Source organism: Panicum virgatum, chromosome 4K, assembly GCF_016808335.1.
Source record: "Panicum virgatum strain AP13 chromosome 4K, P.virgatum_v5, whole genome shotgun sequence".
Lineage (NCBI taxonomy): Eukaryota > Viridiplantae > Streptophyta > Magnoliopsida > Poales > Poaceae > Panicum > Panicum virgatum.
This window is the reverse complement of record NC_053139.1, coordinates 16,777,302-16,788,881: the sequence shown is the minus strand read 5'-3', so window position 1 is coordinate 16,788,881 and position 11,580 is coordinate 16,777,302. Positions and strand designations below refer to the sequence as shown.

The following is an 11,580-nucleotide window of genomic DNA, read 5'->3' as shown; positions in this document are numbered from 1 at the left end:
CAGAAGTTTTGCTCTTTGTTGTGTTCAGGTGATGATTTGATTAATGCTACAAGAAGGAATTTGCCTCAAGGTGGAGTTTGTTATATTGTGATCCAAATTCATTGCACAAGAAAAGGCCAACTTCTGATGGAGCGAAGCGGAGGCTCATCGCCGGAGGCTTGGTCCTCTTCTGAATGTTGGTAATTTCTCATCTTTGTACATCTGTTTGCCCTGCCATTTGGGTGTAAGTGTAATGCAGGATGTGATCTTCTATGCATTCTTCTGTGTTCTGTGTATGTTTTCTTAGGTATTTGTGCATGGGTGTTTGCATATATCATGACTCACCAATTGTGGAAATAGTTAGAGTTAAAATCCCTAACTCTAGTTTTGGTGGTTTATTTGGTATTAGATGATGCAGATGTTGGCAGTTGGATTTTTGACTTAAGGACCGTGAAGAACACCCTCATACTTAGCCCTTTGATCATGCTTGAGTAAAGGTTGAAGGACTAAGATGGTAGTAACTCCTTTGATTTGACCTGCATACAACTTATTCCAAGCCTCCTACAGTTGTGTATGAACTCTTTTTTCTGTATGACTATCTCTTTTGGTTTTGATATGTGGGCTATCTTTCTTTCTTCTTTTGGACTTGCATATGTCCAAACCATACTTTTGAGCATGCTTTTATTTATTTTCGTCTTATTATTTTTTCATAGTCATATTTCATCTAAGAAAATTGGAGAGAGTCACCTCAATTGGAGTTTTATTTGATTGATGGATGGATGGATGGATGGCATGTTTTTGTTTAACTTCTAGTGTGGAAGTCGGCATGTATGTGTGGAGTTTCCATGATTTTGATCATGAGACCATGAGTATTTTCGAACATAGGTCATAGAATTTGACAAAGCTCAAAGCAAAGACAAGCTGCATAATCGTAAGGTTTTGCATGACGCTCAAACTTTGGCCTTAGTAAAAATTTATATTAATTGAGAAGGCAAGCTATTATATTTTAAATTTTGTAAAAAGAAATCTCGAGAATTTTGTAAGGAAGATCATGTTCCATTCATCCAATCATATCACATTATTCAATTACTTAGATAGCATGGGTTCTCTATGAAGATAATTGTTCACAAGGACTAGAAAGAATGCAAGAAATAAAGAGTATGCAACTTTAATAATAAAAGTGTATGGAGTGCATAAGGTATTTTTATATGAGAGACATAGTTGAATTTTATTGTGAATTTAAGAGTTGTGTGAGAGCGATGCACAAACTAGCATGTAGAAGGAAGCTCGGGGCCTGTGGGCTTGCCTTGGTTCGACCGAGCCATGGTTCAGTTGATCCACAGGTGGGCCTTCAGACCCTGGGCTTATGTTTGTTGCTCTCCACTGGTCTATGCAATGTGTTTAGCGGATCTCCTCTCCCAACATTATTTTTGTACCCGTTTTTATTCAACAAAAGACCAAAGGTGGAAACAAGCAAGAACTCTACCGGTTGTAAAATATCTTGTTAAAACTGTATTTCAAATGTCTAAAATTATTTTTGTTTTATTTTTCATATATTCCTTTTATTTTATTTTTATCATGGAAAACCAGACATAATGGGTAGTAGGGTGAAAACCTAAGGCGAGAATGCACAAAGTGTGTAGGATACTTAAGTGCAGAACTCCCCAAGCATTGAACCAAAAATGCAAGAGTTAGGATTTATACACATGAAGCAAAGCTTTGCATTCCTTCTACTTGGTTCTTCGTGCATCTGTCTTCCCATGGCACCAAAGAGCATTATATGAGTGTTGGGGTTATTTTACGCTGCTCCTTGGTGAGTTTTTTTATTTCCTGCAAAAAGGTTAGTGGACAACAAATACTCCAGAAATAATTATAGAATTTTGAAAGGACTTTTTTTAGATTTGTTGTTCACATCCACGCTTAAAGAAAGTCAAATTCTTAGATTCAAATATCATGGATCCCAAAATGATTGCCATCATTTTATTTTATCATCATTTTTAAAAAAAATACTTTAATTCTTTTTTTATTATTTATAAAAATTTTATCTTTTCAGCATAACTCAAACAAGGCTGAGATAAAAATTACATGAACATAAGAAAGAGGCATTTAGCCGTATGCATACAGTGTGCATTGAAATGTGACCTATGCCTCCTTTGCATGTCATGCAAGTTTTATTGTCGAAGTGTATCTTGGTCCTTGGTTTATCTTCAGCATGAACTTGAGAACTTATCTATCAATTTTGAGAATGTCCTGTAGGGGTTAGTCCATAAAAGGATATATATGCGTCCAAAGTCTATGATAGTATTAGGTCGATGGTTCATTGATCAAATTTAAAACCACATCTTATTTGATTAAACAAAGTTATTTAAGCAGCACCATGCTTAATTTAAAAAGCCTGTGGATGCAACTAGCTGAAAGACATTGAAACCGGAGCGTGTGAAAATAGATAAGGGAAGCATGAACTTGGAAGATCAAGCTATGCTCATATGGAGATAAACATGAGAGAGAGATTGGTTAATCGTTACCTTCACATACATATCATTGTCGATGCTCGATGGTTCCTCTGTTTCGATGCAGGATGCAACGGAGGAAGGTACTTTGACCACGTCAAATTAGGTGCACAACAAGGCTAGGTTGTACACATGCCTAGTGTGTAGGAACCATGGGTCTTGGTTGCATGATCCGTTACCACAATACTATAGAATTGGAGGTCCAAAGTATGTTTCCTTTCTTTCATCCGAGCAAGTGCCAATCGAAGTGGAGCAGCAAAAGTCTAGAAAGCACTACTACACAAATCTTTACCAAGGCAGGCAAAAAGCAGGCGGTTTTTGCAACCGCCTCGGAGCCAACGCCACGGTTTATCACGGGATCAACCGAGGCGGTTTTCATGCCCACCTCGGTAAATACAATAAAAAAATAAAAAAATAAAGCCCGACGAGCCCATCACGGGCCCGATGAGCCCATCGGCCGCTGCCGCCTCCCGCCATTGCCGCCAGCGCCCAGATGCAGATCTGCGCCCGCCCCCGCTCGAGGCCACCGCGTTGCCGCCGCCTCGCGCCCCGTGCTCGGGGCCGCCGGCGCCCGCAGTCGATCCGCGCACGCCCCGCTGGGGCCGCTGCCGCAACCCGCATCTGCCGCCGCAGGCCGCCGGTGCCTGCAGCAGGATCCACCCTGCTGCGGCCGTATCTGCCATCGGGGGCGCGCTTCCAGATCCGCACCGCAGGAGGCGAGGACGGGCCTCCATGGTCGCCGCCGCGCGCTCTGCCGGCCCCGTTCTATGGGCACCGGGGAGGAAGGCGCGCACGGTGGGCACTGGGAAGGAAGGCGCGTGGCCCGTGCTCAATGGGGCCAGCCAGAGCTTCTCGACGAGGAGGCGGAGGGAGACAGAGAGAGGGGGGAGAGGTAGGCTGCTGTGGCTGCAGGGTGAGGGAGGGGTTGAAGTGATTTAGGGTTTGATGTGCTTTTATATGTTGGACGTGTTAGTGGGTTGATGTGGGCTGAGCATCTGGGCCTGATTTTTGGAGGCGGACGATTTATACACGTCCGCCTCCGTTAATGATTAACCGAGACGAGTATTTTTAACCACCTCGGTAAATAAGACAACCGCATCGGTTAATCTATTTTGCGAGGCAGTTTTTTTAACCGCCTCGGTTAATAAAAAATGATCGCCTCGATTAGTCGCGGACATTAACTGAGGTGATTTTTTAACGTGCCCGCCTCCGAGGCCTTTTCAAAAAGTCTCAGTTAATCAGTTTTTGTAGTAGTGAAAGAAGAGGAGCATTACTCTTGCTTGTATGCACGAAGTAGCTGCTGGAGCAAAGCTGGAAGCAGATAAGGATTATGTCAAGGCTTTGCAAGCGTAAGAGAGATCAAGGCTGGGTAGAGCCAAGCGGCAAGATGATATCAATCGAGGTGCAATGACATGGCTTGGAGGCATTCTCAGAATGCGGCTTTTGATCCATGTCTATCATGTTAGCTCACTCTCGCTCTTTTCTCATTCCTCCTCTCTCTCTCTCTCCACTTCTTTTTCTTTCTTCCTTCTCCATTTTTTTTTGCAAGACATGGCTAACACCAGCCTTGGCATATATATATATATATATATATATATACATATATATATACATATACATATACATATACATATACATATACATATATATATATATATATCTCCCACAATTGAACTTTTGTATCTCACACCAAATCTTTCAGGGACGAGTCGAAAGTTACTATAACCTAACTCTGAGCGGTTACCTTCTTAGGATGCCCCTAGAAAAAAAAAATGGGGCGCACATACAAATCCTATTTTAGTACGTAGTGATGTCATATTGTTACCACACACAGAATAACATTAAGATTAGTATCCATCACGCTTTGATTGCAAATTCCATGCCACAGCAACATCAACATCTACTTGTGCGATCATCCAGCAAACAATTATATTTTTCACAATACACTACTTACATCCAACGAGACGAACAAAAAAAAACACCAAGGGAACATGTGTGTATAACTTGAGCAACATCACCACCTCAATTAATTTGCATGATATTATTCTATGTCACTGTTGAACTTTATACCACGACAACTTGAGGCAGATAGGGCTGGGGCCCTGCCATTTAGCTCCTGACCTTTGGCTCGCCACCAGATGAATAGGAATTCCCGATGGCCATCACCTGACCCGCCCGTGAACAACTGCTGCCGTCGGGGATCACAGCCCGGCGGCCGCCCCGGGTGACGGCTCTGTGCTGCAGGTGCAGGCGGATCCGGTACCAGTCGTGGGCCCAGTCGGGGACGAACCCGGTGAGGCACCACTGGAGCTTCTGGGCGACGCCGGGCACGCACAGCGGCCCGCTCCCGATCCACCGCACCGCCGTGCGCGTGTACTCGTCCGCCGTCGCCACGAACCACGGCCGGAGCTTCTCCTTCACGGCGCTCGACAGCATGCGCGTGTGCACGTAGAACGGGACCTGGTATTGGACGTCGATTCCATTGCTCTTGTACTCGACGTAAAGGCTTCTGGAGAACGAAGCAACATATCTGCAGGAGGGAGAGCCAACACCGTATTCGGTACTCGGTTCCAAATTATTAGTCGTTTTGACTTTTCTAGCTAGATGTATAATTTTTGCTATGCATCTGACGGGACGGAGTATCGGTTACCATTATCATTGATCCAGTATGACTACCAAGAAGCTAAGATTCGCACCAAGCCAGTAATGGCTAAAAATAGAAACATTTTTTGTGATGTGTGTGTGCAGTGTTGATGATCTAAATGTGAGCCATGAAAAAGGTTTAGTACTTTTTCGTGGAGCTGTAGACGGTGTAGAGGGGGAAGGACGGGACGGCCACCGTGGAGCCCGAGCCAACGTTGACGATGGCGCCCCTCCCCCGCGCCAGCATCCGCGGCAGCACCGCCGCCGTCACCTCCGTCAGCCCCCACAGGTTCACCCGGATCATCCGCACGAACCGCTCGATGTCTGCCTCGTGCAGGTACACCGCGCCGGGCGTGTTCACGGCGGCGTTGTTCACCAGCAGCCCCACGTCCAGGCTCGCGATCGCCTCCCGGAGCCGCCGGATCGCCTCGTCGCCTGCACCAACAGTACCCAAGCTCATCATCGATCGATCGGTATACTGGTGAGCACGCAGAATCTGCTGATCGATCGAACTGATGAGTGATGACCACCTTGAGGGGTGGCGACGAGGGCGAGGTCGAGCACGACGGTCTTGATGTTCACGGCGTGGCGGGCCTCGATCGCCTGGGAGGTCTCCTGGAGGTTGGCGGCGTCGAGGTCGAGGAGGACGAGGTTGAGGCCACGGCGCGCCAGCTCCATGGCCATGGACCAGCCGAGGCCGGACGTCGGGCCGGTGACGATGGCCCAGGAGCCGTAGCGGTGGAGGTCCTTTGAGCGGCGCAGGCAGAGCGCGAGGTAGGCGAGGGGCCGGGCGCAGAGGGCGGCGACGTACAGCGCGCCGAGGCAGGCCAGCGTGATGAACCACACCGGCGCGTCCATGGTCTCGTCGTCTCTGCTTCTCTGCTCCGGCAGGCTAGCTAGCTGCAGCAGCAACTCTGCTAGTTCGATCTGTAACGGTGCAGTGGCAGCCAGAGAAAGCCATGTATGTATATAGGCGAACCGTGGGCGGCTTGTATGTGCAGTGTGTGACCGTGTGCAACTGTCTACTAACCTTAGGTAGGCGCCGCTAGGGATGCAAGTCTCACTGCTTTTTGGTCAGTGGGTCGACTCCAAACTTGATAAAATAAACTAGAATGGCATGCTATGTAAATAGTTATTATGATAGAAAATGAATTAAAATGACAAATCCAAAAACACTAATAGGTACCTACTTGCATCCCTAGCGCTGGCTCTAAATCGCTCAAAGGACAATATTCTAACCTGTAATCCTTTATAATATAGCCTACTATCATTGTGCTACATGTAAATATGTAATGGCAAATGTTATGAAACAAATGCCATGGGATATCTCTTTTAGAAGAGATGATCGCTCTGTTCGGCTGGCTGTAGCTGGTGGCTGGTGCTGATTTGCTGTGAGAAAAAAGTTGGCTGGTGCTGATTTGATGTGAGAGAAAATTATTGATGCTAGTTGCCAGCAGAATAGAGTGGATTTACTTGGGGATAAATTGATTGCCTGTATAATTATGTAGCTAAAATAGCTTCATAACAGCTTTCCTGGGGAGGAGAGAATTTTGTTTTGGACTTGCATTGGTATGGTAATTTTAATGTAATAAGCTCTGTGGTGCGTTTATTTGTGTTTGTTTTGTTCTGGATGGAATCAGATCACGCCGTGATCAGATTGGAATATTTTAGGTACAAATCAATCTCTCCATGCAAATCATGCAAATTTCAATTTGAACCAATGGATCACATTCAAGGGACATAGGGGATTGCATAATTTTACAATTAACTTCCCACCTTGATCTAATCACACTCTGCAAATCTCTCCTCCCCCTCTCCCTATGCACTCCTTGGATGTTTCCTAAATTGAAGTTTGCCTAAATTGAAGTTTGCAAAATTTGCATAAAGGAATTGGTTTGCATCTGATATTTATTCTGTTAAGATACGCGCGTGTAGAAACTTGTTACCCCTTTGATCGGAGTGCAAACGGTTACCGGCTGGTAGTCCGCCTTCCCGGTTCCATATTCTTCGTCGGCGTCCTCCGCATCGCCTCGTCTTTTCACCACCGCGCCGCCGATTCTCTCATTTCGCCGCGCCGCGCCCCCTGTCGTCGGCAGCATCGACTCCAGCCCCCGCGGCATTGTGCGTTGCCGCCGACGCCGATGTCCAGTACTTGGATAGCGCCGTCGGGATGAGATTCTACTGCCAGATGTCCAGAACTCCAGATATGGCTGTAGCCAACAGAGCAGCCGGCAGCCAGGCGTCGGGTCCATGCTTCATGCTTGTGCCGCTGCTGCATGCCGCAGTCCAGGCCGCCGCCGCCGCCTTGCGAACGAGGGGAGTGCGTCCTCGATCAACTTGAGCATGGACGCCGACAATCTCGGAAGTCCATGTCCAATTATTTGATCATGGCCGGCACCATCACTCCAAGCTTCGATGCATCAGATCCTCGTTATTCTTGTTTTCACTTTTCAGTCGAGGTAGTTGCTTGTCGCCGTCACTAGCTAGGATAGATACACATAACTACAAGAATAATGGCCGGAGGAGAGAGAAAACATTCTAACAGCAATGGATTCCGTTAAATTTGCCCCAGCCAAGCAAAGAATGTATTTGCTTAATTTGTTTACGTTAGAGCATCTCTAATAGTTTTCAATTTTTTCTTCCCAAAACTTGTTTGCTAACTTCATGAATAGATTAGGAAAGTCAAAAGAAAATTCATCTCCAATAATTTTTAATTTTTACTCTAAAAAGTAAAAAAATATTGCCCCACAAGAATAATTCCGCGAACAACACCGCTGCCATCTTCACCGCCGTCCAGGCCAAGGTTCGTCGTCCGCCGGCTCGACCTCCCAGTTTCACAACTGCGTCACCTAGCTGATTGTTGACTTTGCTGCGCACGTGCCTACGCACGAAGGGCGTGATGATCCTGACCATCTCGACGGCGGCGCTTGGCCTGCGGCCGCCGCCGTGCTCGGACGCCAAGGGCGCGACGAGTTCGACGAGGCGCACAACGGCAAGCGCGGCAAGATGTTGCGCTTCTTCACCTGGTTCTACTTCTTGGTCAGCATCGGCGTGCTACTGGCCGTCACGGTGCTGGTGTACGTGCAGGACAATGTGGGCTGCCGCTGGGGCTACGGCATCCTCGTCGGCTCGCCGTGCTCCTGGCGGACACCAGGAGCACTACTGCACAAGTCTCTTGTAATAATATTGTCTATTTTCCACTAATAACGGACACACCAAAAGACATTATTGCAATGCCTGATTGCTGACATCATCAATTGGCAACGTTATTGCTGTGAACACTATAGTAATGAGCATGTATGACGTCAGCGATGGCAGCATTATTAGAAATGGAGGTGATACAATAGTAACAGGCTTGGCTCACGTCATTGCCGGCCGTTATTAAAAATGACAACAACAATAATGGCCAGAGACGATGTTATCGCGCGCCGTTATTAGAAATACCCACTGCAATAACGGTCGGAGATGATGTCATCACCAGTCGTTATTAAAAATACCCACTGCAATAACAGCAACGGATGATATCATCAACGGCTGTTGCTAAAAATAACATGGGACCCACGTGGCAACTTTGTTTTTGTCAAAAAAAGAAACAAAAATTGAAAATACAATGTCGGGTGAGACGTCACCCGACCGATTTTTATCTTTTGATTCCTAAATAAAATTTCAAACATACATATTTTTCGCATATGTAGTCTAAATATCATTATAAGCTGTACACTTTTGTTTTGACATTGTTTTCTACTTCAAAATATCATTATAAGCTTTCCGATTCCAAATTTTAAATTTTTAACATTTCTAAATGACTTTGGATGTAAATAAGTTCTATATCATAGTTGTAGAGCTCGACGAGATTAAAACTTTGTAGTTTACAACTTTTTCATTTGAGCTCATTTGACTGTATTAAAATGCATTGGAATGCAATTAGAGAAACACACTTGCCACGTCATTGATCCATGGCTTCAAAATGGAGCTCTCCCATTGATCCAAATATTGTGAGCCGGATCCACCCCCTCTCTCTCCCTCAAAGCTGCCGGCCTCCTCTCATCTCTCATTCTCTCCCACAACCATCCCTCCTCCAACTTCTCCTCCCCCTCTGCTCATGCTCCCCAGACGCCCTCCCTCCCCGAGACTTGCGAGCACGGGGCCGGCGACCCACCATGGCGCGGCGGCCTGGCGCGTGGGGGTGGCGAGCGCAGGGGCCGACGAGCCCCCATGGCGCGGCGGCAGGAGCGTGGAGCAGCGAGCGCGGGGGCCGGCGAGCGCGTGGCGGACCGGCGGCCCGGCGCCCCTCTCCTCCCCTCCCCTCCCCTCCCCCCCTCTGTCTCCCATGGCACGGCGGTGGCAGCCCCCAGCGACAGTCCGCGGGCATGGGGCCGCTCGGTGGTGGCCCCACGGCCGCGGACCAAGGCAGTGGGGCTCGGCGGTGCGCTGCCGGCGGCGGATCCGAGTGGCGGGGCTCGGCGCACGCACCCTCACGGCGGATTCGGGCGGCGGGGCTCGGCGCGCGCCCATGGCGGAGTGTCCGGCCAGCCCCCCCCCCCCCCACTACGGTGGATTTGACCCGCAGCACCGGGGGTGCGTGGGGCGCGGGCGCGCGGCGGCGCTCGGCCTCTTCAGGCGGTCGATGCGAGCAACGACAACGCGGGCTCCCCTGGATCTGGCGGCGGCAGTGTGATGGGCTCGGCGGGCCCTAGATGGGCTCAGGAGGCTTTCTTTTTTTTATTTTTTGTTTTAAGAAAATGCTGCAATTGTAGTGGTATTATCAATTTGTGTTCATTGTGATGTTGTAATACTTTATGGTGCTGAGAAGCTTTCTGTTACCTATAATCTGACAGTGGAGAAGATTATTGGTAACAGGGGTATTTTTTTTATTTTATCAAAAAATCGCTGCAATAATGGGCATGCTGATGTCATCGTTGCCGTTATTGCAATGTCCATTTTCAAAAATGGGTTGGATGATGTCACCGTGGCTATTATTGCAGTGTGTATTTTCAATAACAGGCATTATGATGTCATTATACCTATTATTGAAAATAGACACTACAATAACGGGCTAACTGTGACCGTTATTGCTGTGGTGGAGCCTGCAATGACATTAACGTAGCAACGGCCATGGTGCCCGTTTTTGTAGTGCTATTTTGCCTGTTTTTGCAGGGTGCTATTGTAGTAGTGGAGGTACGGGTTCAAGAAGCTGGTGGAGAGCCAAAAGGAATCTGGTGCTCGTAGTCTAAGAGGGAGAGGGGTGAATTAGAAAATCTAAAACCTTAACTTATGACTACAACTAGATTGCACATAAACTTCAACTAAAACATATTATCTAGATATGCAATTATGGTTCAACTAGTGTGAAATTCTCATCTCAAAAAAAAATTGCAACCTATAGACAATCCTAGCTTGATATACACTGAAAAAATAAAGGCATGCAAGTTATAATATGAAATGCGGAATCGTAAAGAGGGGATGAGAAAAAGCGAACTCTTGACATAAGGATATATATTGTGGTATCGGTAGGCAAATGCCACACCTAATCCACATTGTTAAAACACTCAATCAAGAGTATTACTTTTCGGCCACCAAATCTCTTCCGAGGACACCTTGAATTGCCACCAAGGCAATCCCACCAAGGCTTACCCAAGTTTCCGATCATCTTGGTCCCCTTTTTCACTAAGGAGCTTCTCCGCGAAGGATGAGAGTCTCCACGTTCCCACAAAAAGTTGTCGATGCCGCTCCACATCAAGCTGGAGGGTCGTTCAATTGCAAGAGAGCCACCAAGACTCAAAGGATGGCCAGCGCACCAAGATACACGTTGGTTCAATCAAGAACCAGCTCACAAAGATCAACACCTTGCCCTCACACTCTATCAAGAGCTAATCCTAACACTAACACTCACAAATCTTATGCCAAGCCTAAGAATTTGATCAATTTGCACTTCGATGGATTGAAGACGTTTCTTCAATGTGTGTGTGGGTTCTCTACACTCCAACCACCCCAAAATGGCCGGGGTGAGACATATATATAGTCCTCCAACTCAAAGTAGCTGTTTATAGCCGTTATTCACTTTTCTGCATAGCCATCGGTTTAACCGGTGCTGGGCGTCGGTTCAACTGGTCACTAATAGCTTCAAAATAGTCATTGGCCTCTGACATGCTGCCTGCTGGTGACTTAGCAGCCATCGGTTAAACCGTTGCCTCGGTGTCGATTTAACTGATCTTCAACTTTTCATCTCAGCTCAACGCATTGCTCCGATGCAAGGTGCTGAAGGCTTCGCTCTTGGCATTTTGACACGCTCTCTGAGTAATAGTACGGTGAGTGCACTTCGCTTGTTTTGGCACCGTCGGTTTAACTTGTGCTACTGAGTTCTTCAGTTGATCTTCAAAAAGCACTGTCAAGTGCACCGATGTCTATGCGTTAGTTTATCCGATGGCCATCGGTTTGACCGATGGCT

General features: G+C 47.1%; 1 protein-coding gene across 1 annotated transcript; it reads right to left on the bottom strand.

Moving 5' to 3' along the window:
- Positions 1 to 4,302: 4,302 nt before the first annotated feature.
- LOC120705093 (very-long-chain 3-oxoacyl-CoA reductase 1-like) lies at positions 4,303 to 6,064 on the bottom strand. The gene is made up of 3 exons (XM_039989617.1): positions 5,663 to 6,064; positions 5,279 to 5,567; positions 4,303 to 5,019 (listed from the first exon to the last, which is right to left on the bottom strand). Exons 1-3 carry the CDS (start codon positions 5,988 to 5,990, stop codon positions 4,599 to 4,601), a joined length of 1,038 nt encoding a protein of 345 aa, XP_039845551.1. The 5' UTR covers positions 5,991 to 6,064; the 3' UTR covers positions 4,303 to 4,598.
- Positions 6,065 to 11,580: the final 5,516 nt, after the last annotated feature.